The 24468-nt window shown below is 45.7% G+C and overlaps 1 protein-coding gene and 1 long non-coding RNA gene across 3 annotated transcripts; one reads left to right on the top strand and one right to left on the bottom strand.

Moving 5' to 3' along the window:
- Positions 1-78: 78 nt before the first annotated feature.
- Positions 79-23830, top strand: VXN (vexin). 2 transcript variants are annotated; one of them, XM_023648518.2, is made up of 7 exons: positions 118-817; positions 5137-5192; positions 12628-12775; positions 16562-16623; positions 16752-16818; positions 19443-19534; positions 21375-23830. In XM_023648518.2, exons 1-7 carry the CDS (start codon positions 751-753, stop codon positions 21399-21401), a joined length of 519 nt encoding a protein of 172 aa, XP_023504286.1. In that variant the 5' UTR covers positions 118-750; the 3' UTR covers positions 21402-23830. The 2 variants fall into 2 exon arrangements, with proteins under 2 accessions (XP_001494799.1, XP_023504286.1); XM_001494749.5 differs by lacking the exon at positions 16752-16818 and having other exon boundaries at positions 79-817.
- On the bottom strand, positions 10876-24468 carry LOC138915515 (uncharacterized). Its single transcript, XR_011421563.1, has 2 exons — positions 24191-24468; positions 10876-13143 (listed from the first exon to the last, which is right to left on the bottom strand). It is a non-coding gene; the product is annotated as an uncharacterized lncRNA (long non-coding RNA).

The raw sequence follows: 24468 nt of genomic DNA, 5'->3' as shown, positions 1-24468 counted from the left end.
GGATAAGATATATTAGGATATTTAAGGTAATAAAAATATAACCTTCCTGTAATTGGGCACCTGGAGTGTCGGGGCACTGCTTGTTACCACGTCCTTGCCAGCACTTGAAGGTTGTGCAAGGAGACGCTAAGCACACAGCTCTCTAGAAATGTCAGCCTTGTCTTGTACTGGCATGAGGCGAGAACGCTCTGGAGAAATAGTCCTTTTGTTTAAAATAGCAACTTTGAAGGAAGCCAGACTAACACATGACAAATTACTGAATATCCAGTTCTTCTGGAGGAAAGAAAAAAAGCCCCTTTATTTCTGAAATGAAAAGGGGAATCGCTGGGACTAAAATTCACGTTTCCTTTTCGGTGAAATTCTCCAGCCAAGCCCGGCGCTAACCGAGTAGGCGATTTCACTTCATCATCACTTCACAAAAGACTTCCAAATTCACTGCCGCAGACACGGCAAAATAAAAATGTTAAATACGTCCTGGCTGGGAGGGGACTGAAGCCTCCACACGCAATCAAAGGTTTGCAATAATAGGATTCATAAAAAAAAAAAAGAAAGAAAGAAAAGAAAAGACAGATGGGATTAGAAAATGTTGCAGTGAAGACTCTGGAATGAGATGAGCTCACAGCCCCAGCCTGTCTTTTGTGGACCTGCACAATGATCCCGGAGCCAGAGTGGATTAGGAAACCTCGCGACTAGGGGTTCAGAGAGGGGCCTCCGGTTCGCACGCACTTTTGGGGAGAGAAGGCTGAAACGATGCATCAGATTTACAGCTGCAGTGACGAAAATATAGAAGTTTTCACCACTGTGATTCCTTCCAAGGGTGAGTAAAATTGCCCTTGAATGTTTCCTGACCGTGGCGCCGTATGCAGGAGGGTGAGGGCAATCACGTGCTGGTTTACTATGATTTACCCTCCGCTCTCCGAGGTCTGATGGGTTCTCCGTTTTGATGGTATTTGTTGTTGTTATTATTTCTTAGAAGGAGGCATGTGGATAAACATCAATCGTGGAGAAACAATCCAACCAGGGGGAAATGAGGGCAGTTAAATATCCCCTGCTCCACTTAACTCAATACCGGCAACCCAACATGCCAGAGGAAAGTGACAGCAAGCCATTGTTTGCAGAAACAGAGATGAAAACAAAATTCCCAGGGCAGCTAGATAGATTCTTTCCTCTTCTCCAGTGAGCAGGTGGGTTCTGAAATGAGAACCAGCTGGCTCAAAAGAATGATTTCTAACTGTGCTGTGAAATGCCAGGAGAAATATCCCCCACGGTGGCCTGAAGGCTAGTGAAATGGTCATATAATGCTTGACCTGGGGGGTGGCCTCTACACCCACCCCCGGGCCATGCCCCCAAACTCAACCTAGAACTAGTACTGCCAAAAAGTGTGACTTTGAAAGTCCTTGTACTCGGAGGTGAATGGTGTCAAGTCCCAGGAAGGGCTTTGTGTCAGAGCTCCAGGTGTCTGGTTACTGGACAGTTCCCTTGCCCTCTCCAAAGCTTGGCCCTCTCTCCTGCTGCCTCTCTTCTCTCCCTGCAGCCCCTGTCTTGCTGGGAGAGCCCAGGACTCCGGCTTAGCCCCTGCTCTCATTGTCAGACTTGAATGAAGGGGGGTGGATGTTTGCTGGTGTTATGACCTCCTGTTCAAACAATTCCTTTCTTCTTCCCGTGTCAGCCACCGACGGGGCCATTGCTCAGGGGGGAAGGGAGAGACTCAGCCTGGCCACAGAGAGACAGCCCGCAGAACATAAATTAAGCTTTAGACATCCACTGCCAGATAGAAAAAAAGAGCTAGGAGTCTGCCCACGTGTATGAATTGGAACTCTCTCTGGAGACTCTGAAAGGTACCTAGAAAGTCAAAGCTGACCCTCTGACCCGGCAGTTCCACTTCCCGGTAAATACTCTCACACGTGGATGCTCACGGTAGCATTGATTCTAGGAGGGCAAAATTGAAAATAACCTAAGCGTCCTTGAAGAGGGGAAGGGACGAAGTGTGGTGTCATCATCCTCTGGAATACTCCACAGTAGTCAACAGGGATGAACTAGATCTCTGTGTACGAACACAGACAGAGCTCAAAAGCATAATGTTGAGCGAAAACAAAGCAGGCTGAAAAATTATATATGTAGGATAACAATTATTAAATTTGGAAATACAAAACAATACTGTATATTGCTTATGGATACATGTCCACAGAAAAGTATGAAAACATAGGCTGGAAAGACACAGATAAAATGAGTGATTTTAGGAGCCCTAGGGAGGGAGGGAAGAGGACTTAGGGGAGGCTAGAAAGGGACCTAAACTCATCCTCTCACTTTTAATTTATCTTATATGAGAAGGAAACAAATCGGAAGCAAATATGAAAATGTTAAAATATATCTATTTCCTGTCATTTTTTTCCCTTTAAAAATTTTTAAAAGGAGAAAAAAGTGCAAAGCCAAATGGCCCTTTTTAATTAAAACCTTTGTATGCAATTCAGGAGCAACTTCACCTGAATAAAATCATTCAAAACAGGACCTTGACTCCATTTGCTGAGCATAGTGGTCAAGAGACTGCTGCCACTTCTGTACTGTGTGACCTTGGGCAGACTGATTAACCTCTCTGTGCCTGAGTTTCTATTTTTGTAAAAGGGAGAACTAGAACTTACCTTCCAGGGTAATTACGGGGGAAAAAATGAGATATAGATAAATACAAAAAGCATCTAGAACGGTACCTGGCATGTGGTAAGCACCATTAAATACATCACTTACAAAGTGATTTCGATTTTTATTCCATATTTAGAGCAATGAATATGTTCAAAGATAAACATTTAAGCTATATTCCTTTCTTGCCATGTTCATTCATGGCCACCTCCTGGTATTAAACCAAGTATTCATTAGCGTTGATGGACATTTCACTGCTCAGGAAGTTGTTCTCTAGAAAAGGAGCATTTGCAATTTTATATTAGACCGCAAACGGAAGAAGTATGCCTCCTTGTACGTCTTGCCTTCTCCAAAGCCATCAAACAGAGGACTCTCTGAGAGAAGACGGTGCTAGTTCTTCTTGAGTCACTGCTGATGAGAGAGACTGGTAACTCTCCATTGCATCCCCACCTTCCCTAACTGCAGAAACACAGGCAGCTTTGACTTTAACTCGTGAGCGTTACAGTCCTCCCTGGTATGCCCTATTCCAGATGCTACTGTTCAGCCATGTTTATTCAATGCGCAATGACCAAAACATTTTATGAGCTCAAGTTCAGCGCAGGGGCAGTGTTGCCTAGCTGTTAAGAGTGTAGGCCTTCTTCCACCATCAACTGTGTGACCCCCTAAGCCTCAGATTCCTCATCTATAAAATGGAGTTGATGAAGAGTACCTGCCTCATCGAGTTGCTGGGAGGAGTGAATGAAATAAGTCAAGCCATCACCTGGTCAAGCTCAATGTGAACTATTATTACATTTATTATTGTTGTTTTATATCCCTCTTTCCAACACACACATATACAAACATGTATTGGGTGTAACCTAATACCTATATATTTTTTTAGCTGAGCCATCTTAATATCTCATGAAAATACGGCAACAGCAAATGTTACTGTGTTTCTTACATATTTTAAAGGCACAGGACATAGATCAAGTCTGTAATAGAGGACAAATGTGTATTTTTACTTTCTAGAGAGGAAATAAGCCATTTAAGGGAAAGATTTCATAGACACAATTCACAGTAAATGCAAAAGATAAAAGATGTGGTTTTACCAAGAAGATGTACCAGAAGTTATTTCCTGAGCTACACGAGAGCGGGTTTAATTCAAAGGGTAAACAGTAGCACAGCATTCAAAATAATTCTCTTGGGGAAAAGCAACAACAGGGAGGGTTAGCAAGGGGAATCGGAAAACATCAGGGGGAATGGAGACAACTCCAGAAAGAGAAATCCTAATGGAATGCTCTAGACATTATCACCTGTTCCTTCCACCTGCCCTCATCTTGCAGAGAAAGAGGAAAATCGGAATAACCACCGCTAATTCCTGGGAACTTATCCTTTGCCAGGTGCTGGGCCAAGGGCTTTATAAAGATTTGTTCATGTAATCCTTGCCACAGCCCTCTGAGGTAGGTGCTATTATTACCCTGTTCTTACAGATGAGGAAAGTGAGGCTTCAAGAGAGTGAGTAATCTGCCCCAGTCACGTAACTGGCAAGCGGTCAAGTTTGGATTCACACACAAGTGAAAGGAACTGGCAGCCCTGGCTATTAACCAGCACGCTGCACTCCTGGTTTCAGGGCTGCAAGCGCTTTGCAGAGAATAACAGCACAGCCCTCATCTGATCCCTTATCTGATATACGACAAGAAGTCGTTTCAGTTCTAGGCAGGGTGGTGACACGGCGGGATTTCAGTTCCTGGTAAATCATTCTGGCAGCAGTGTGGAAAAGAGATGCCTGAGTATCTCCATTTTCAACAAAACACATCTTTTCCCAAGCAAGTTTTTTTTTTTATGTTTAATTGATTTTTAAGCTTTTTTTTACTGTAGTAAAATATACACAACATAAAATTTACCATTTAGCCATTTTTAAGTATACAGTTCTGTGGCATTAAGCACATTCACATTGTTTGGCAACCACCATGACTGTCCATTTCCAGAATTTTTTCATCACCCCTAACAGAAACTCTGTACCCATGAAATAACGACTCCCCATTCCCTTCTTCCCCCAGCCCCTGGTAACCTCTACTCTACTTTCTGTCGCTATGAATTTGACTACTCTGGGTATCTCATAAGCGGACTCATATAATATTTGTCCTTTCATGTCTGGCTTACTTCACTTAGCTTAATGTTTCCAAAGTTTCTCCATGTTGTAGCATGTATCAGACTTTCATTCCTTTTTAAGGCTGAATAATATTCCATTGTACGTATATACCGCTTTTTGTTTATCCATTCTGCCACTGATGGGCATTTGGGTTGTTTCCACCTTTTGGCTATTGTGAATAATGCTGCTATGAACTCTGGTGCACTCAACAAAATAACATCTAAAATCAAAATTGCAATCTGCCTCTTCTTCCCATTCCCCCTCCTCTGTGCCCCTGCCCCACTCCAGGTGCGAAGCCTCTCGGTATTGTTACTGTAGCTACATCAGCCTCACAGTGTTCTCTAAAACCATTCTTTTCTCTCTCTTTCCAGTGTCCAGTCCAGCCAGAAGAAGAGTCAAAAGCTCTCAACACCTCTTGACCAAGAATGTAAGGAAACTTCATTTTGATCCCTTTGATTGACTTTCATTAAAAAAGCAATATCTAGCTTCTTCTCTGTCTCTCCCCTGCTCTCAAAAACCGGGAAGGTTTTCTAGATCCCAAGTTGTCGCTGTTGCATTCTCCATCCTCCACTTAACCAAAGTAAATGACAAACGTCAACCAGACAACAAACAGCTTTGAATGGGATCCCCCTATTCTGTCATTTTCCCCAGACGCAAAGTGTAAATCTCATTTCATATACACATTTTTTTCTTATTTAAACAGAATCCACCACGATGTGGGTATTTCATCCCTGGCCTAGGTATTCTCCTATTTTTGGCATTTGCAATATTCCATTTTTTCACTATTATAAATAGTGCAATGAATTTATTTGTACAAAATACTATTCTTTTGGATTAATTCCGTGGTGCATAGGCCTCAAAGTAGAATTAACAAGTAAAAGGATTAGAACAGTTCCACCCATCCATCCATTCATCAAATATTTGCATTCCTACTGCGTGTAAGAGACACTGTGCTAGATGTGGAAAATAATAGTGATTTTTAAAAAATGATTTCTGTTTACAGTTTGTCACACATTACCAGGAATTCTGAACAATTGCCAGACTTCCCGCAATGCTTTTCCATTTACCTCACCAACACTAGCTTTCATTTTTCAGTATTATCTTTTGGTACTTTAATAAGCATATACATTACCTTAAAACTAGTTTACATGTCTTTAGAGCCTAATGATGCTGTGAATTTCTCATTTTACTTACAGGTTTCTTTATATAAAGCTGTCAATACATCTTTGCACTTTAAAAGGCTTATTTCAACTGCTAATTGTTTCCTTTTGGTTATACTGGAGTTTCTAGCATATCTGTCACAATTTTTCGTAGAACATCATTTTGATTTTCTAAGTATTTCCATTTTTAAAAGCGTATTCTCCATTTAAAAAAGAAAATTTTAAGTGTCCTGAGAGTGAGATGGGGTTTTAGTCATTGTTTTTATATACATTTAGTGTTTTTAAAATTCCCAAAGCAGTATATGCCCATTATAAAATTTGAAACATTACAAAAATACAAACTATAGCATTGGAAGGTCCTGAGAAGCTGTAGGACATAGTGTTAGGCATGCAGACTTAGAGTCAAACTGCCTGGGCTTCTGTCCCAGTTCTATCCGTTTCTAGCTCTGTGACCTTGGGCAAGTTGCCCAACCATTCTGGGACTCAGCTTCCTTAGCTTTAAAACGGGGATGACAAGAGCACATATCTCAAGAACCATTGGAAGGAGCAAATGATTTAATACATGTAAAGTGCTTGGTCCAGAGCCTGACACATACTGAGCATTCAGTAAGTACTGGTGTTTTTTTAAGTGAAAATTTCCCATACACTAACATATAATTATTATGCTTTATTGCTCAATAACACACTGTTTTGCAATTTGTTTTTTTCACGAAACAATAAATCTTTAACATCTTTACATGCCAGTGAATAAGTATAGATATCCCCTACCCCTTATAGAGGCTGCAGAGTATGCCACTGTATGAATATACTATACTTTTCAACCCAAACAAAATCTGAAGTTTTCTAAATTATGTAACCAAATCATCAATAAAGAGGTTTCTCCATTTTTTTCCACTAAAACAATGCCACAAGAAATATTCTTCAACATTTTTTTTATGCTCTTATGCAAATGTTTTTGAGGATAAATTCATAGATATGAAAATGCTGTGTTATCAAATCAACACGTCGTACTTCTTAAATTTACACAATGTTTTATGTCAATTATTCCTCAATTTAAAAAATGAAAATGCTCAAAAGATATAAACATTGAAAAACTTGTAGCAACTGTGTTTTAAAGTACCTTAAACCAAACTTCTGAGCCAATAGTATATGGTGCCAATGTTGTTAATCCATGACAATCTTATAGGTGAAAATATCTTACTGTTTTAATTTGCATTTCTTGAATTATTAATATTATTATTCATCTTTTCATAGATTTTGATATTTTTTCCCAACAGGTTCTTCACTCAAGTCTTTTGCCCATTTTTCTGTCAATTGTATGCCCCTATTTTTAGTGACTTTTGAGAATATTTCACATATTAAGAAAGCAAAGGGCTTTTAATGGATGGAAAATTTCTCTGTTGTGGGGCAAAAGATTCCCATCTTTCGTGGTCCCTGAAAACTTAAGCCCACAGTCTAGAAAGAAAATGCTCCCAACTTTCAAGGAGCAGTGGGTGTTACCAAAAATGGAAATGGAAAGCGTTGTTTGCAGGTAAAGTTTACGAAAAGTTTCACAACAGAACTTTCAGTCTGAATTCGGCATCACTCTGGATTCGAAGGAGCCACAAATCATTCCTGACTCAGGGAAGATCCCCTGGAATTGGAATATTTAGTTCTTAACTGAGCTCTTGCCTTAAATTTCCAGCCTTAAACAAGGTTCCTGTTTGAATCACCCCTTACACCAATACCTACTGGCTTTATAAGGACAGATGGTGGTTACAAAAGGTTTTAAAGTGGAAACCAAATCATTATACTTTCTAGTAGTTAAATAGGGTTCTAGGGAAGAAACTTCCCAGGAGATTTAGGACCTAAACAAAGGAGACTATTCTCAATGGTGGAGGCGAAGCCACATGGGCATGAGACACAAAACCACCAAAACGGGGGCACAACCTCTTGGAATATCCAATCAACGTGAGCCAGGCACTGTGGAACTTTCCCTTTCAAAAGTAGTTTTACTCAGAGAAAAAAAAAAAATGACTCGTCTATGAATACATATAAAAATTGCTTTTGATCCCCCCAAAAAAATCAAAAGCTAGGGTCTTGTCTTCAAATATGCAATCCTCCTCCAGACAACTTAATAAAGCCCAAGCCAGAACCTTAAAAACACCCTCTGGCCTTTGAGCTTTCCTCTGAATGTCTGATTTCCTCTAACAGCCTGACTCATCATTTGCTTGTAAAATTCAGCCCCAGCCGTACAGAACATTCAAATTAGAACAGACAGGAAAGGTCCCTTAGTCCACCTAAGATGGGGAAACTGAGTCCAAAAAACAAAGACTTGTCTCTGATCTCTTGTTTCCTCATTCAACTGGCCCTTGGCTTCCCTTTAAATTCCCAAGAAAATTATTCATATTTTGCAACTGCTCTAATGTACCAATGTTTACAACTTTCTTTGTCCTGAAATTCTTATTTGTGTCTATTCTCCCTCCCTGGGCTACCATGACAAATATCTCTGTCCTCTCTGAATCATGCTTAGTGTCCCAGTTTCCTCCCTCTCTGGACTCTTCCTAAGTTACCTTTTCTTCTGAACCCAGGGCAGCCACACAATGTTCCTTCTCTAGACAGTCTCTCTGATCTCCCCAGTCTTGGATTGTTAGGCAATTTTATTGACATCCTGATCATCCTGATGCCACCAACATCCTAAGAGTAGCTCAAAGGAATAAATTCACTCTAAGGTGCAGGTCGGTTAGGCCTCCCAGTACAACGGAGCCACTGCCACTGTGCTTCAGAGCCCCTTCCTAATAAGCAGCAGGGCCGTCATCAGGAAAGATGAAGAAATGAGACTGTAAATGTCACATTCTCCCCAGACTGCAGCCTTGTGGAGGAGGGATTTGTCCGGTCATCTGATTTGTCAAAATGCACTGAGCAATCAATTACACTTGAAGATCCTTATCTGGATGTAGGCATTTCTGTGGGTCTTACAAAGAGCACTCATTTAGGAATCATGAAACCGTGGTTCTCATCCTGGCTCTGCCCCTTATAGCTCTGTGACCTTGAAGACAAATAGCCTCTCTTGGCCTCAGTTTCCCTATGTGTAAAATTAGGGAGTTGGAATAGAACATTGCTACGGATCCCATTAGCCCAAAATCATGATGCTTCTCCATCCCCTCTGTCTCCCCTGTCTTTCTAACTCCCTACCAGCCCCCTAGGCTGGCAAACAAACAAGTGCGAACTGAAGGCATCAGTGGATGGAATCCTGGGGCTTGTGTGCTAGCCCATGTGCTCTGTTCTTCCCATCACTGACCTAAGACCAGCAGGGAAGCCTCAATTTACTGTAGTAAAGCTTGTTGACTAGTACATTCCCCTGCTTTCAGCAGGCAGTTTGCTGACCTAGGAAAGAAAAATCCAACATTAAACCCTTGTCTCTCCTTCTCTCTCCCTGTTAATATCCACCCCTCTACCCCCTCAGTTCCCCGATCTTATCCCTGTACTCAGGGTGCTAAAGAGCCTACTCTCAGGCCAGTTTGTTCTAAGACCAGCAGCAGCAGCAAGCCCAGACTGTGTCCTACAGACCAGAAAATAAACCGGGCTCTCAGGAGGCCACAACCATCCATTCAGCTGTCCACCCCCTGGTGTGGGCCTAACGCACTGCTCTGGAGCCCTCTCAGAGCCTCTGTTATTGTGGGAAATAAGAACCAAGTAGAAGGCCAGCTATGAGAGGGAAATCTCCTGAGATGGGTCCCTCTCCTCTTTCCTTTCTTGCTATTGGCATCCATTGGGGGACTGGAGAATACACCCTGAAGAGGCAGTGGGCCCTAAGTCATGACCTGGGAACTAAGCAGCCTCATCTCCAGCCCAGCAAACCTCCTAAACCCAGCCGAGGCTGAGCAGCTAATGCCACTCCACTCTCTCCCTTCCCATTCTCTTCTCCTCTCTGCCTCCAACTGCAGAGAAGGGGTTGCAGAGGTGGCACTTCTCATTCCTGAAAGGAGCACTTGCTTCCCATTCAGAAGAGAAAATGCTAGGTCTCCCCCAGGGACGACTCAGGCTTTCACATCCTGCCTCACTTTCTCCTTCTACAAAGTGGGTCTGAAAACACACCAGTCCTCGCTCCTCCTCCCTTAGAGGAATGCTGAGAGAATGAAGATAAAATCAGGAATACCTGTGATGGGAGGTCAACAGCAAAGACACTACTGAGTGTCAAGTCATGAGACTCAGGTCTTTCCTGTTCAACCTGAAGACTCACATTCCAGGGGAGGGCCCTTAGACCAAACAGCACACGTGTCCAGGGGAACGGGGCTCCAAATTTCCACTAATCCAGGAAGTTCAAGTATTCTGGTGGCCTCGCAGCAGCATGCAGAGTGCAGTGCTAAGAGGAAGGAAGGAAAGGCGGAGAGCAGAGGGGACGCATGTGCAGGGAGCTGAGTGCCACACCACCCACGGCTGCGTCTCACGGCTGGCGCGGGGTGGACGGGTGCTGCCCCGAGCCTCGCTGAAGGCGTGCTGAAAACAGAAACACCTCCTTCTGCAGGGCCCTGAGGAGAAAGGGGACAAATCCTACACATTCCTGAATTATCAGTTTTCCCCAAAGAATGCATGAGTCTGGGTCCTAAAATGGGCCTAAGAAGAGTGAATTTCCTAACCCAGAAAAGACCAAATTTGGGCTCTTAATTTTCTAAGCAAAGGACTACCTGTGGTGAGCTGAAGCAGAGTGACAGCTCCTCTTATTTTCCTCTGTGGGAGACATGAACCGTTCTCAGATGCAGTAGATAAATATGTGGCATGAAGAAAAACAGCAAGCTGTGCTACGAAAATCTCTACTAACGACAGGCGTTTACGCTGCCCCCAAACAGCCAGGCAGACAGAATATGCCCTTTCCACATAACCACCAAGAGTTAAAATTGGGGTTTGAACTCAGGTCTGCCTCAATCCAAATGAGTTAACTGCTTCATCATTGACCAATTCTTATTTTAATTTGCATTTATTTAATTACAATTGTTCAGTGTCTTTTCATGTTTACTAGCCATTTGTATTTCTACCGTCAATTGCTGAATCATGTTTTTTGCCCCATTTTTCTATTGTTCTTCTTCTTTATTGATTTGTAAGAGTTCTACGTCCATAAGGATAATTCCCCATTATATGTAACACATGTTATATTGAGCCATATTCTATTCTAGAGTTTGTTTTTTGGTTTTTTTTAACATGCATCTTTGCTCTAGTATTCATTTTGGTATGAGAAGTGTGGACAGGGATCTATTTCCCCCAGGGCCTGACAACAATATTTATTAAGGTCCAATTTTTCTCCACTCAATTGAAGTATCACCCCATTACGATATTTAAAAATTCAGTCTTGGGGCCAGCCCAGTGTCGTAGTGGTTAAGTTCACACGCTCCACTTCAGCAGCCCAAGGTTTGCCAGTTTGGATGCTGGGCGGAGACTGAGTGCCGCTCATCAAGCCATGTGTGACGGCATCCCACATAAAATAGAGGAAGATTGGCACAGGTATTAGCTCAGGGTCAATCTTCCTCACACACACACACACACACACACACACACACAAAATCAGTCTTTTTTGCTTCAGCATCCTCCAAAAGTAATACAATTGTTATATTCAGACAACTGAGAGGGATCTGTCAGAAGCCAGATGGTAAGGGCTGAGATGGGGCCACCTCACTCACAGATGCGCTGTGTGCCCAGGATCTGGCACAGAACGTGCCTTTGCAGGATTTCTGCAGAAGGAAGGAGCGAGCCAGTGAATGCCAACCTCAGGGCAGCTGCCATGTAACGTTGGAGGTTCCCACAGCTGTGGGGGAGTGAAGACATTCAGAATGAAGACCCCCGTGTCCTGGATATGTATAGAAACATGCAGGATATGCAGCAAAGACTGCTAAAATTCCCTTCATCCCTCTTGGTCGTAAGATAAAATACAATATTTGTCTCACGTTTTTACATTTAAATTATTACAATGATTTAAGCTTTTTTATTATAAGCTTTAAGGCCCTTTTTGGTGGGCTCTGATTAAAGGGGTATTTCCCCTTAATGGACTTCTCAGAATAACTATTCAGCAGGTGACCATTACCAAAAAGGCCTCAGCATTTCTCACCCTGTTCTGGTTCAGGAGATCTCCACTTACTGAACCACCCCTGTGGAAATCCATCTCCCAGCTCCTCCCGGACCTCCGCCCTAGGCATTCTGTAGGGGGGAGGGGAAGTGTGCGTGCTCTGTCTTGCCAGCAGCCTCTTTCTTTTTAAAACCTGGGAATCAGTTGGGCCCGGAGTCCTCTCCCTAGGTATTCCCTCTGCATGAACAAGGGCATCCACATGGCTGCAAAGACTGTCACATGCCGATTTCCAGGACTGTCCGTATCTCAAATAGCCTGTCCTGTTGTCAAAGTACATCAGGCCACAGAGCAGGTGACTAGCCCGGATTTTTGGCCTCATGGCCCAGGCTCCTGCCTCTGTGAAGGGACTGCTCGTGAAGAACCCCCAGAACCCTCATTTCCTGCACCATGGCACCATCTGAGACGCTGAAGTTAAATAAAACAGTTAACTGATTCAGGCCAGTTTACCCAGGTTTTCTCACTGCCCCTAGCACTCGCCGGAGGAAGGAGGCTCTGATCATTCCTTGCCAGCACGACGTCCACCTGCAAAGCTGCCGGCCTGGGCCTCGCCGTGGGTCCTGGGATCCGGGGGAGAACAAGCTGACTGTCCTTCCTCCTCCCGGCAGGTGGTGATCGAGTCGGACCTCCACACGCCCCGGGCCCTGGAGCTGCTGCCGCACCGCAGCGACCGCCGGGACGAGGGCCGCAGGTCGGGCCGGCTGCAGACCGCGCGGCCGCCCGGCGCCCAGCCGGCGAAGACCCCGGCCAGACCCGGTACGTGCGTCCGGCCGAGGCCGGGGACCCGCCCTGGGGGGGCAGTGACGCATGTAGAGCAGCAGCCGCAGTGTGTGCGTCCTCGCGTGTGTTTTGTCCCCCCGTGTTGTAGTCCTCTCGGGCGTCCTCCGTCACGCCAGGTGAGCGCAGCACCTGTGGCGTGGGGACTACGGCTTTTCCCAGGTCCATGCTGTTCCTCCTCTGAATGCACCTGCTCTTGGGCCGCACCTACAGCAGCACCATAAAAACACCTTCACCTGTAAAACACTCGCTTCTGGGTGTGGGTAAGGAGCAAAGATGCTTTCATCTACCATCTTGCTCCACAGGAAGCCCTGCCGGATTCAGGAAGAGATGAAAATCATTCTGTTCTGGGGAAGAGAAAGCCAGTGCAGACATGACTCATGAAGCAAAAGAAGCCAACATTATTTATTTTACAGCCGTGTGTGTTAGTTATGCCCTCTTAAAATCTCACCATTTTAAACTTGAATGACTTAGCCTATTTCAACAATCCATGAAAAGAATTTAGGGACAAATTTGTTTTGAAAACTGGAAACATAGTCTTACCTTCAACATTATTTTTGAAAATGGCTTCCACCCCAAGCAGTTAAACAGGAGTCTGCATCCAGCCTGCTGAAGTCTGTGCTGGTATTTTGCCTTTAATGGCTGGTTTACTTTATTTCTGTTATGCCCACAGCCTAAAGTTATTCATATTTTAATTCCAAAAATATACAATGGCAAGTCTGGGATGTCCTTCTCAAAGCTTTTTTGGTGTTAATTTTGTGTTACAAGAGCTGAAATAAGACTCTATGATGTCCTTTCATCCATCCAGCTTCTCTTTGCTGCTTCATAGATGCCAGACTGGATCTCTAAGATGTCTTATGATCGCTAACGCCCTAACCTGGTTTTACGATCCTCTTTATAAGAATACATAAATCAAGCTATATTCTCTAGTTAAGTGATTACATATACACATATGTACGTAGAGTGAAAGCATTAGGAAAACCACAATCTGCCTTGCAAATTAAGAAGAGATAAATTTTTCTGTGTCTATATATAGGCAGGTGGGTGGGTGCATGTGTGTGTAGAAAGAATATCTTCGCTTCAGAATCATAAAGTGAATTTAGAGCCATGTTTCTCAAATTTTAGTGTGCAGAAGGTTCACCTGGATATCTTGTTTTTATGCAGATTCTAATTCAATGGGACTGAGTAGGGCCCCAGGTTTTGTTTCTAATTAGCTTCCAAATGATGCTAATGATGTTGGTCTGAGGACAACATATTGATTAGCAGGGATTTAGAGATGATCTAATGGGTGTTTCTCAAAGTGGGGTCCCCAGAGCAGCAGAATCTCCTGAGAACTTGCTGGCAACCACCCCCTGCTGATTTACAGAAGAGGAAACTGAAACCATAGACACTATTTGACCTATCCAAGGTCACACTGCTCATTAGTAATGGAACTGAGATTAAATCTTGGGTCTCCTGATTTCCTAGCTAATGCCTCTTCCCCCTGGGAGAATAATGTCTTCCCTACTGTCTAGTATTAGGGGCCACTTTCTTCCCTTTCGAAGTAGTTTGTAGAAGCCTGGATTGCCCAAGGCAGTCTTTTGTTCTGAAAGAGGAGAACAGTAAGTTATGAAATGGAGAGAATCTGCCCAACATGTGACAGTCAGCTCATGCAGGGAATGTGCTAGTCAGGTTTAAAAAAAAGCGATTGAGCTGGGCATTGATTCAATTTCTTCAGCTTCCCCAATCTGATAGATTCCAGAGGGGGTGGGACAACAGGAGGGTTTCTGAGTCAAAGCTAGACCCCAGAGCTCTCCACACGAAAGGCCTGGCATCAAGTCTTCCATCCTCCTGTCAGAAGGGCGTGTGTCTCCAGGGGTCTCAGATCTGGGGACTTGTTTCTTTTCTGAGCTATAGGAGAAGGCTCCCAGATATTGTAGTCTTCCCACGTGGGAGAAAGATTCTCCGAGGAATCTTGGAAATTGCAGGGACTCTGAAGGCAGAGGCCCGGCTGAGAAAGTCTCACCATGAGCCTTGAGCAGGTGGGCCTTCAGTCCCTGGAAAGGGGACAGCCCCCCTCCTGGGCCTGGGAGAAGGGGCTGCCTGCAGAATCTCTCCACCAAGTTGTCCCTGGGCACCTCAGAATCAATTTGTTCAAAGGGAACTCATCTTCCTCCTTCAAATTTCTGTTCCTTTCTCTGCTGAGGCCTTCATCCATCTTTCCAGCAAGCCACTGGGATGTTTTCCCTAACACTCCCTTGTCCTGCCCCAACCACACTCCACCCACCACTTCACACATTAGCACTGACAGCGTCAGCTCCTAGCTATGTCTCGTCTCTCCTTCCTGGTACCTACCTCAGGCCCTGGGCTCAGACTCCCTTCATCTGTGTTGCAGCCAACCCTGGCCCTCAGCCACCAGTCCCCCTTTCTCGACAAGGCTACCAGAGGGGTCTTCTAAAGCAGAAATCTGCCTCTGCTATCACTCTTTTAACACTGTGTCCTCCCCACCCCTGACCACCCTCCAGACCATGTCCAAGGCCGTCCAAGACCCATCCTCTGCTGACCTCCCTAGGACCATCTTCTGTCCATACACAGAGCAACCCTGAGCCGCAGTGGAATTCTCTGACTACTATATTATATTCTGTTTCCTTCGCTGACACCGCTCCCTCTATGGATTGCCCTCCCTGTCTCTTTCCACCTGGCAAAGTCCTCCCAGACTGGGTTGGGGGGGTCCCTCAGTCAAGTTCCCCAACCCTGAAAGTTCACCAAAGAGGTCAGTTTGCCATTCCCTAGATTGTCCTTACCTGGCTTCATTTTAATTGTCGTGTTTCTCTAAAGCCCTGGTTTCCTCATCTAGAAAGTAGGGACTATCATGATACCTAACAGGTAGGTATCATGTTAGGTGAGGATTGAATGAAACTGTATTCATGTTTTACACTCAGCATGGTGCCTGACACACAGTAGATACTGAAATATGAGCTGTTACTTATGCCAAAGTATTGCACATTATGGTTGATCTTGATAGTCTGGTCATTTTTTATTTTCTTGGCATTGAGATTTTTTCCAGGGAGTGGGAGTGTTGCATTTTGGTGTGCTGTAATGTGATAGGATGGGGCTCATTCTGGAACATCTGCCCCAGGAGAGGACCATGTTGAAAGCTAACTTCCCCCACCTATTGCTGCTGCCTCAGCTCAACACCTGGATTCTCAGAAGCTGCAGGCTTCAGGGTAGAAATTACTGAGAAGTAGGTCGGGCCTCAGGAACAAAGGCATAGCAAGAGATTCTCATGTTCATCTATCTCACGTGGCTGGTGTCTCAGGACGCTGACAGACTCCAGTCCTTCCATGTTCTGAGGCTCTACTTCCCCCGTCCCCAGGCAGGACTTCTCGGCTCATCTTCCTAGAGAGGTGTCCTGGTTGGGTAATTGATCCCAGCTGTGAAGACTTAACTCCTGATAACCCCTTGTGATCTGGGGCCTTAGGAAGGGAAGAGGAGCTGAGGGCACATTCTCTGAGCACCTACTGTGCACAGACATGGTGCTAAATGCTTCCACACACGTGCTCTTGTGAGACCTTAGTTCTGGCCGCTGGAAGAGAGCTAGGCATGCAAGTGACCCTTGACAGGTGCCCCCTTGCCTGACCCTACTGCCTGAGTTTGCTGCTTGGTACAAAGCCTTTTAGAAATTCCCTGCTTGTGATTGATTAGCTAACGAGATAATTGATGCTGAACCAGGGAGACGTAGAACACAGAGCCCCTGGGTAACGTCTCCTCTGTTCAACTTTGCAGTGGGGATTTCTGAACCCAAATCTGCAAATCTGTGCGGCAGTAGAGCATATGGAAAATCTTTGGTAAGTACAATAAGCCTGGCTAGTTGTATCTGTTGTGCTTTAAACTTCTTGCCCTGACTGCGCCATGAAGAGAGACTCAGTGTCCTTTGTTCCAGGCCTGAGGGTTCTTTCCCCTTTCTCTCCATCAGCTTGTGGCACGCCCCTGGCTGCTGCTCTCTCCGGCCAGAAGTTCAGCTCTTAGGCAAACAGAAGAAGGTATTACCTAGCAAACATTTCAAACATGGGGAGCAATAAGTGGTTTCCATGGTAGGCCTCTGCCAGGTGGAAATACCTGACTAATTTCCTGGGACAGCTACGGGAATAAAGAGATGCCAGGGTCTCAAGCATCGTGAAAACCCAAAACACCAGTCATCTCAGGACGGGACACCTCTGAGGGCACTGCACCTGGAGCAGGCGTGGAGGTTTGGGGTTTGAGATGTGTATTAGGGATCAATACCTGTGACAGCAGAAGGGAGGCAGACTTGGGCACAGGGAACGCTGAACCACCCGGCAGGCCTGACACCTCCTGGTGGGAGGTCCGGGGTAAGTGTTGCCCATCCAGGGGGCCCCAAGTTGGACCCAAATGGCCAAGCTTTTATGTTTCCTCCTTGTTCTGCACGGCATGTGGGCTGCCCCAGGAGCGCGTGACCTTAGATGAGGCCCTCTGCTGCTTGTCTTCCTGCAGCTGGGCAGCGTATTCCTCCCTGAAGGGGGCTCAGGTGGCACATGTGCAGGTCTAGCTCAGCATCACCCTGACAAAAATACATCTCCATCTTCTGGGCATGAATGTGGGTACCCTCTGGGTTAGCATGGTAGGGGTGGAGTCATGGATGGAGGTGAGATGGGCTCGAGCATCCTGAGCTCTGTGAACATCAGCTCTCAAGATTCATCAACTGTGCCATGTGAGAACTAGAAGAGACCCAGGATTGTCTGGGCCAGTCTCTTCATCCTTATGGGACAAGTCGGACAGAGATCTGAGCACTTCACTCCTGGTCTGAGTAGGAAATCTAATCCAAGTATCTCATTTAGGTGTATTAGGAAAACCACATATGGGGCAGGCATGGGACAGGCTGTTTTGTCAGGAGCCCCTTGCCCCAACCTAGTACTCAGGGGAAACTGAAGATGGCTGGGCCGCTTCCACAGAGTGGAGGTTGTCGGGCTGTGACAGCTCAAACAGCTGCCCTCAGCTGAGCCCAGAGGAAGACTAAAGCCAAGGGGAAGAGGACAGCTCACAGCCTTGGATTACCTGCCCCCGGGCCCTGGGCTGGGCTCAGTGCTGTTGGCAGAGAGGTAGCTGCAGCCGGGAGGCCAAAGTTGTGATGGGATAGGGTGGTGATGGGGACACAGTTACACAGGAGGGGCCAATAATAATGCGGAGGACGAAGAGGCAGCTTGACTGCCCCTTCCTCTGGGCCTGGGCCTGAGACGGTGGGGCTGGGGTCCTGCAGCTCATCGGTGGCCTGTCACGGCAGTGCAGAGCTCACACGGCTAAATCTGATTCAATGCTGAAATGCACTGGAGATCAGACTAAGGACAGTGGAGAAGGAGGGGCTGTATGTTCCTGGGGCCCTTGACACAATGGGGAGGGAGAGCTCCCAAGAGGCCACAAGGTGGCACAGTAGCTCTGCCCACAACCTTTGGCCAGCTCGAGAGAGAAGGGGGTGGTGAATCATAGTGTCCTTGACCTGGAATTTCCCAGCAATTCCAGGAATGTGGTGACCTTAAACCTTCAGTGGGACTTGGGGCAGAGAAACAAAGCATAACATGTGTCTATGGACTGAGCAAACGCTGGACTCAGCCCTGGTTAGGCCACCGGTTACTTTTCAATTCAGCCCATGTTTTCTTGAGCACTCACCACCTCCTTTAGGAGAGCTGAGGAGGACCACCAAAGGGGTTAATCCCAGTCCCTGCCACACAGTACACAGCCTCCTGGGGACTCAGAGACTGGACAAACAGGAAACAAGTAGAAAACCGAAAAAGATAGAACTGGTGGGATGTCACACAGGTAATCAGTGCAGTGGGGACGTGAGGACAGAGAAAAATCAACTTTGGCCACCAGCCTTAGGGAAGGCTTCCTGTAAGAAGTGGCCTTGAAGGGCAAGCAGAGATGAGGCTCAATGTGGAGAGTGAAGGAAAAGCTGAGTGAAGATGCGGAGTTGTGCGTGAGCATTAGGAAGGGCAGGAACAGGCCTGCTGGGACTGGAACTGTTGGTACACGTGGGGTGTACTGCATAGGGGTGGAGCTGCATAGATGAGGGAGAGTCTGGGTTTGAAGGGCCTTGAAGAGCAGGCTGCAGTTGGCCTCTGCCTGCCCTGCAGTGGGGAGGCCCTGCAGTGCTCGAGTCCAGGAAGGCCTAGGGAATGTGGCGGGTCTGGTCAGAAACACGGAGGTCCCGGTGACTGGCCCTGAAGGCTGCAGCAGAGGAAATGGAGAGGATGGCACTAATCTAGTCAGTATTTCCAAGCAAGAATCTGCAGGATTCGATGACAAAGTGGACACAGCTAGTGGGGGTGTGTTCTCAGATTGAGTTGCTCTGTCTCAAGTTTCTCTAGGTTGGTGGTTGTCAAAGTGGGGTCCCGGGACTAGCAGCACCTCAGAACTTGTTAGAAATGCACATTCTCAGGCCCACACCAGAACTACTGAATCAGAAACTGGGGTGGGCCCAGCACTGTGTTAACAAGCCCTGCAGAGGAGGCTGGTGCCCGCCAAAGCGTAAGGACTGTTGCCCTAGGTTGGGGGTGGTTCCATTTAGCCATCCCCCTTTCAAATGGCTCCAGTCAGTGCCAGAGTTGGGAACATGGCTACAGCTCATATTCCCTTCCCCTTCCCCACCACCCAGATTCCTCCGGTGGCCCGGATCTCAGTGAAAGCCCCCACCGTCCTGGAGGTGGCAGCCACAGGCCCAGAGAATGGAGCTGTTCTGACAAGAGGGTAAGTGCTGTGCCTCCCAGCCCTGCCGCCTGCGGGGCTCCCTGCCTGCTCTGGTCCTGCGGCAGAAGAGTAACAGGTGGCCTGGTTTACAGACTCTCAAGATGCTAAAATAAAATCCATGCCAGCTGTAAATTACCTTTTAATGAGGGCAATAATCCTGGGTCCCTGGCGCGCCTCATCAGCTGTTTCCCTAGGATTAGGCTGAAGTGTTTCTGATGGTTTCCACTTCGTTAACACCACTCTTTAGACTTGGAGAAGTGTCATTTGGGAGGGGTTTTGGTTAATTAGATAAATGTAATCACAGGCCTTATTCAGAGCCTCCCACACTGGTGTCAGAGATGCCTCATGAATTAGGTTAAGGATCCCTCCCCAAAGGTACGGAAGTGCTTAAGACAGAAAAGTTTCAAACCAAATTTATAAGCCCCATGTTGCTGTTCATTCTGGTCTAGAACCAGCAGCTAGAGCAGCAGGAGTGGATAATCGCCCAGCGACCCCCTCATTGCCTTCCATGTTGCACTGAGAAGATGGCAGGCAAGAGTCTCAGACTCAATTCAGTATGTGCCTTTGTTCCTCTGCCACCACCCTCCGTACTGCAGCTAGCAGGAAAGTGGTTTAGGAGATGAGGAAGGCTCTGGGCTCTTGACTCAGATCTCTTGCTTGCCTGGCACTGCCACTGATAGCTATGACTTGAGGCAAGTTATTCAGACCTCCATGTCCTCATTTATTTAAAAACAAAACCAAAACATGAGGATGATAATAGTACCCCTCTTGATGGGTGGTTGTGAGAATTGAATGAGATCATGTGTGAGGAGCTTAGCACTAACTGTTGCTATCATTTTTCAAGAAACTTACAATCTAGTAATTGGAAAGACACTACTTGGGAACATGTCAGCTATGCACATGTGCAGGACCACGGGCTAGAATATCAAACCAAGTGGTGCACAGCTTGAAAACTGTGAGAGTACAGGGAGGACTACACCAGTGTGAAGCCCTTCTAGATAAGAGAAAGTCATGTAGAAAGAAGTATAAAAGCGAAGTCACTCAATATGTTGGAACCTAATTGGAGAAAAGTAAGAAAATCGCTTAGATTGTATTAAGTTCTAGTAGCAAATTGTTCTGAGCAGCAATAGCTGTTGCTGACTGCTGAGCAAGCCAGCAAAAACTTACTGTGCCTCAATAGAGGTCAACCTTTCTGATCCACATCACTGTGTTGCGAAGGGTTCTAAATGGTTCCTTTGTCTCTAAGTTCAGGCATTCTCATTTCAATTTGTTCCTGGACCCTGGCTATTGAAAAGGAAGGCCATCTCTTTCACTAGGGAACAAATGAGGAGAAAAATGAACATTTATTGCTGGAGGCTTTATTATCTCATTTTCCTCTTCACAAATGCCCTGTGAACTAGTTGAAATTATCCCCATTTTGCACATGAGGGAACTGAGGCTGGTCGAGATTAAGTCACTTGCTGAGGTCACACAGTAGCTGCGGAGCAGGATTCAGTCCCAGAGCTCATGTTCTTTCAGTAGCTGATGCTTTGGGACATCTGCCCTTTCCAGCAAGATTGTTCATGTAAAGGTGGGAGAGGTGGTAAAAGAGAACTTGGGACAAGAGCAGAACTTGAGATCCATGAACCAGTGTACCCAGAGCCACCTCCTTCCTTCACCCATGTGAGGATCCCCCAGGGCGTCATTCCTGCGAGGGTCCCAACAGTGACCCTCCAGCCTGGTCACAGGATGTGTGAGCAGAGTTGGAGTGAGAAGTCTGGCTACTCTTCTCAAGGGCAAAAATTAAAAGTCTGGCTCAATGAAGTGACTGCCTCCCCACCCATCCCTGGCTTTTCTATAGATCCAGACATCTCAAGAAGATGACTGAGGAGTATCCAACCCTTCCCCAGGGAGCAGAAGCCTCCCTGCCGCTGACAGGAAGTGCCTCCTGCGGTGTCCCCAGCATCCTCCGGAAAATGTGGACAAGGCACAAGAAGAAGTCTGAATATGTGGGAGCTACCAACAGCGCCTTTGAAGCCGACTAAAGGTGACCCTCCAGGTGCCTGGCGTTGGGCAAAGTTCACTGCACAAAGGGAGAAAACTTCCAGATTGGAGCTGAGCCACATTCACCTCTGCTAGTAGCTGGTCCAAACACATCATCCTCCCTTCTTAACCAATCACCCTGGCTTAGGATGCAGGGCAGGAACTTCCCTCGAAGGCGAAAGAAACTGTACCTTCTTAGAATCGATAAAGCCATTGGTCTGAAAGTGACTTGGGAGGTCATAAAGTTTATATCCCTATCTATAAGCAAAACCACACCAAAATCAAACTTGACCCATTTTAAAAACCTCCAAGGAAGGAAGCAGGCAATTCCTCAGTCTTCCTTGTGAGTCGTTCTAATGTGTGTGATTTCTGGCATAAATGTAAGAGCTTGATGTTTGAGGCACTTACTATTCTGTTATCACATTTATTTCATCTTCAGGAGGTCTGGTTTTTAATGACAAAGCACTATATGTTTACTTAGCAGTTCTAATATCCCCTTGAGAGTATTGTTAAGGTCAGTTTTATTCATTTGGCATGATTGCATGAATTCTCGATTCTTTTACATGCAGCTTTTCTGTAGAAAAACATGATTAAAAATTGAATGTTGTATGCTAATGTTTTCTGAAGTGGCATAGTCTAGTGGAATTAATACCACCTTATTTTGGTATAATGATTTTAACTTCCAGAAGTGCTTTCCCTTCCACTATCTCTTATTTTCAAAAAGTCCCTATTAAAGAAAGCACAATTATTCCCTATCTTCAGATGGGGAAGCCAAGGCCTTAAGAGGTCATGTGACTAGATACCAGACAGTGGAATGAGATACCGGGTCCTCAACTTCCTTACAGACTCCTTGCTTTGCTTACTCTAGCAGGGATTCGACGAAGGTTTGGAGGGGTAGGAGTATGTCTCTGGGGGAAATCTTTGAAGGGAAGAATTTGATAAAGTTGGAACAAGTAAGTGACTTGAATAAAATACATCATTATGTATTTGGTTGAACCAGAAGAAATTGCTGTTTTTGTAAGTCAAAAACAATTGATTGTCAAATTCATATGGTTCAACCTAATGTATAATATTATGCTTTCCTCTTTCAATGGAAATGTCATCATAAATTCCATTGTCAACATCAGTAGCCTTACAATGACAATATGGTAATGATAGCTACTGTTTATTAAATGCCTACTATGTGCCAGGCATGACACTGAGCACTTTACATACATTGTCCCAATCTTTCTAACAACTGAGTTAGGTGGTCTTACCCATTTAATAGACAACAGTTTAAAGTGGTTAAACAATTAGTCTGAAGACACATAACCCATATGGGCAGCAGGCTTCAATGCCCGTGTTATATTTACTCTCTCACACAGTGTAGTTCAGAATATAGAGAAAGATCAAGGTTAGGAAATAATTTTCATCTCAAATGCTAAACACGGTTGCTTGGCAGAGGCTGCCTGGAGTGCCGTGTGGAGATGGAATCTGAGATACAGGCCTGAGGGATCAACTGGTAATGCCTGTTTGTGGAGGGGATGAGTGGCATGCGCCTGTGTATTTGTCATCTGTAGCCTCAATTCTGCCCAGAAGGCTTGTTTTCTAATTCAGAAGCTTAAATTAATCCAACCAATTTAATAACTGGAGACTCCATGGTGAAATTTAATCTAAGACTAGGTTGGAAATTGCCATGTCTTGGTGCAAAGAAGAACTTGGCTGCATTACTGGTCTCCGACTCAACTGTTAGTCATATGCTGCTGCTCTGTGGCCACGTGTTGCTTTTTTGCTAAGTTGCCTGTTTCCATATCTCCAGGTGAACGTAAGAAGGCATGGGGGGATAAGAGGACCAGGCTTCTGGGCTCTCACCCTGCTGATGTCTGCCCTTCAACAGTTGTTTTAACTCTGAACACCCAATCCTCACATCAGAACATGATTTGGAGACTTGGGCGTCAAGTGTTCCTTCAGTGAGGGCCTCGTCTCACTGGACCGTCTAATAGTCTTACATAGTACAGACAGCAGGGCCCAGAGCAAAGTTAGGGAGCAAACAGATGATATATGCTGGACCTATCGGAGTATCCTAAGATTATTTATTTTAACTTATTTAATTTATAACTGACATTCTTTATTTGTATATGGCAGCTGGAGATTTCTGTAGGATGGAACTAATTTATTTTTAATTTAAATATTTCATGATGAAGTTTGCTTTGTATAGAACATTTTGATTGGCCAATTCAAATAAACATAAAGTACGCTTTGTTCGTGACATTAATAAACCACCGCAAGAGTGTGCCTGAGGCTCCCTCATTGAGTGTGAGAAGGCTTTCACAAAGGGAAAGAATTGTGCATCTGGACCTCATTGCTCCTTTACCTAAATGAAAAGGATTGTGAGAAAGAACCCAGCGTGTTCTTTCCATCCTAAGGCAATATCTGGTTTTGATATTATGGGTCTGCCCAGCAGTCCACACCAGAGCCATTTCTCACAGGGCCTGGCCTGGCATGACCTGTCCTCTCTGAGCTCCCTCTCCTCCCTGCTGATGCTTGACCCCTCAGCCCCACGAGAAACCCCAGGGGGCCCATTGGCCATGCCCAGCCTGCTGGCCTTTCAGCCCCGAAGCTGGGGGAGGCGCAGCCTTTCTCCTCTGTACCCACCTCATGTTCAGCCTCACTGGAGACTGCCCCCGTGACTCACGTTACAGCCACTTGCAGAGGGACGCCAAGGCTAGCTGCAGACGGCTCTCCGGGAATGACGGAGCCTGGAGTCTTCTCGAGCCAGAGGCAACAAGGTTTCCAGGACATTTAGGGTAATAAACTTGCCTCTGTTAGGACCAAGTCCAGTCAAATATTTCAGTTCTTACTGTGTGCTCTCTGTGGCAGTCCCCCACCCTGCCCCATCCTTGGGTTGCCTTCAGAGCAGGCAGATGGGCAGT

The sequence above is a fragment of the Equus caballus genome, chromosome 9 (genome assembly GCF_041296265.1).
Source record: "Equus caballus isolate H_3958 breed thoroughbred chromosome 9, TB-T2T, whole genome shotgun sequence".
Lineage (NCBI taxonomy): Eukaryota > Metazoa > Chordata > Mammalia > Perissodactyla > Equidae > Equus > Equus caballus.
This window is presented reverse-complemented; position numbering and strand designations above follow the sequence as displayed.

Excerpts from the sequence above, each read along its gene's own strand:
- VXN (XM_001494749.5), top strand. The coding sequence starts at position 751 with ATGCATCAGATTTACAGCTGCAGTGACGAAAATATAGAAGTTTTCACC. Across the intron at positions 818-5,136 it reads CACTGTGATTCCTTCCAAGG|TGTCCAGTCCAGCCAGAAGA; the intron begins GTGAGTAAAATT and ends CTCTCTTTCCAG. Across the intron at positions 16,624-19,442 it reads GAGCATATGGAAAATCTTTG|ATTCCTCCGGTGGCCCGGAT; the intron begins GTAAGTACAATA and ends CCCACCACCCAG.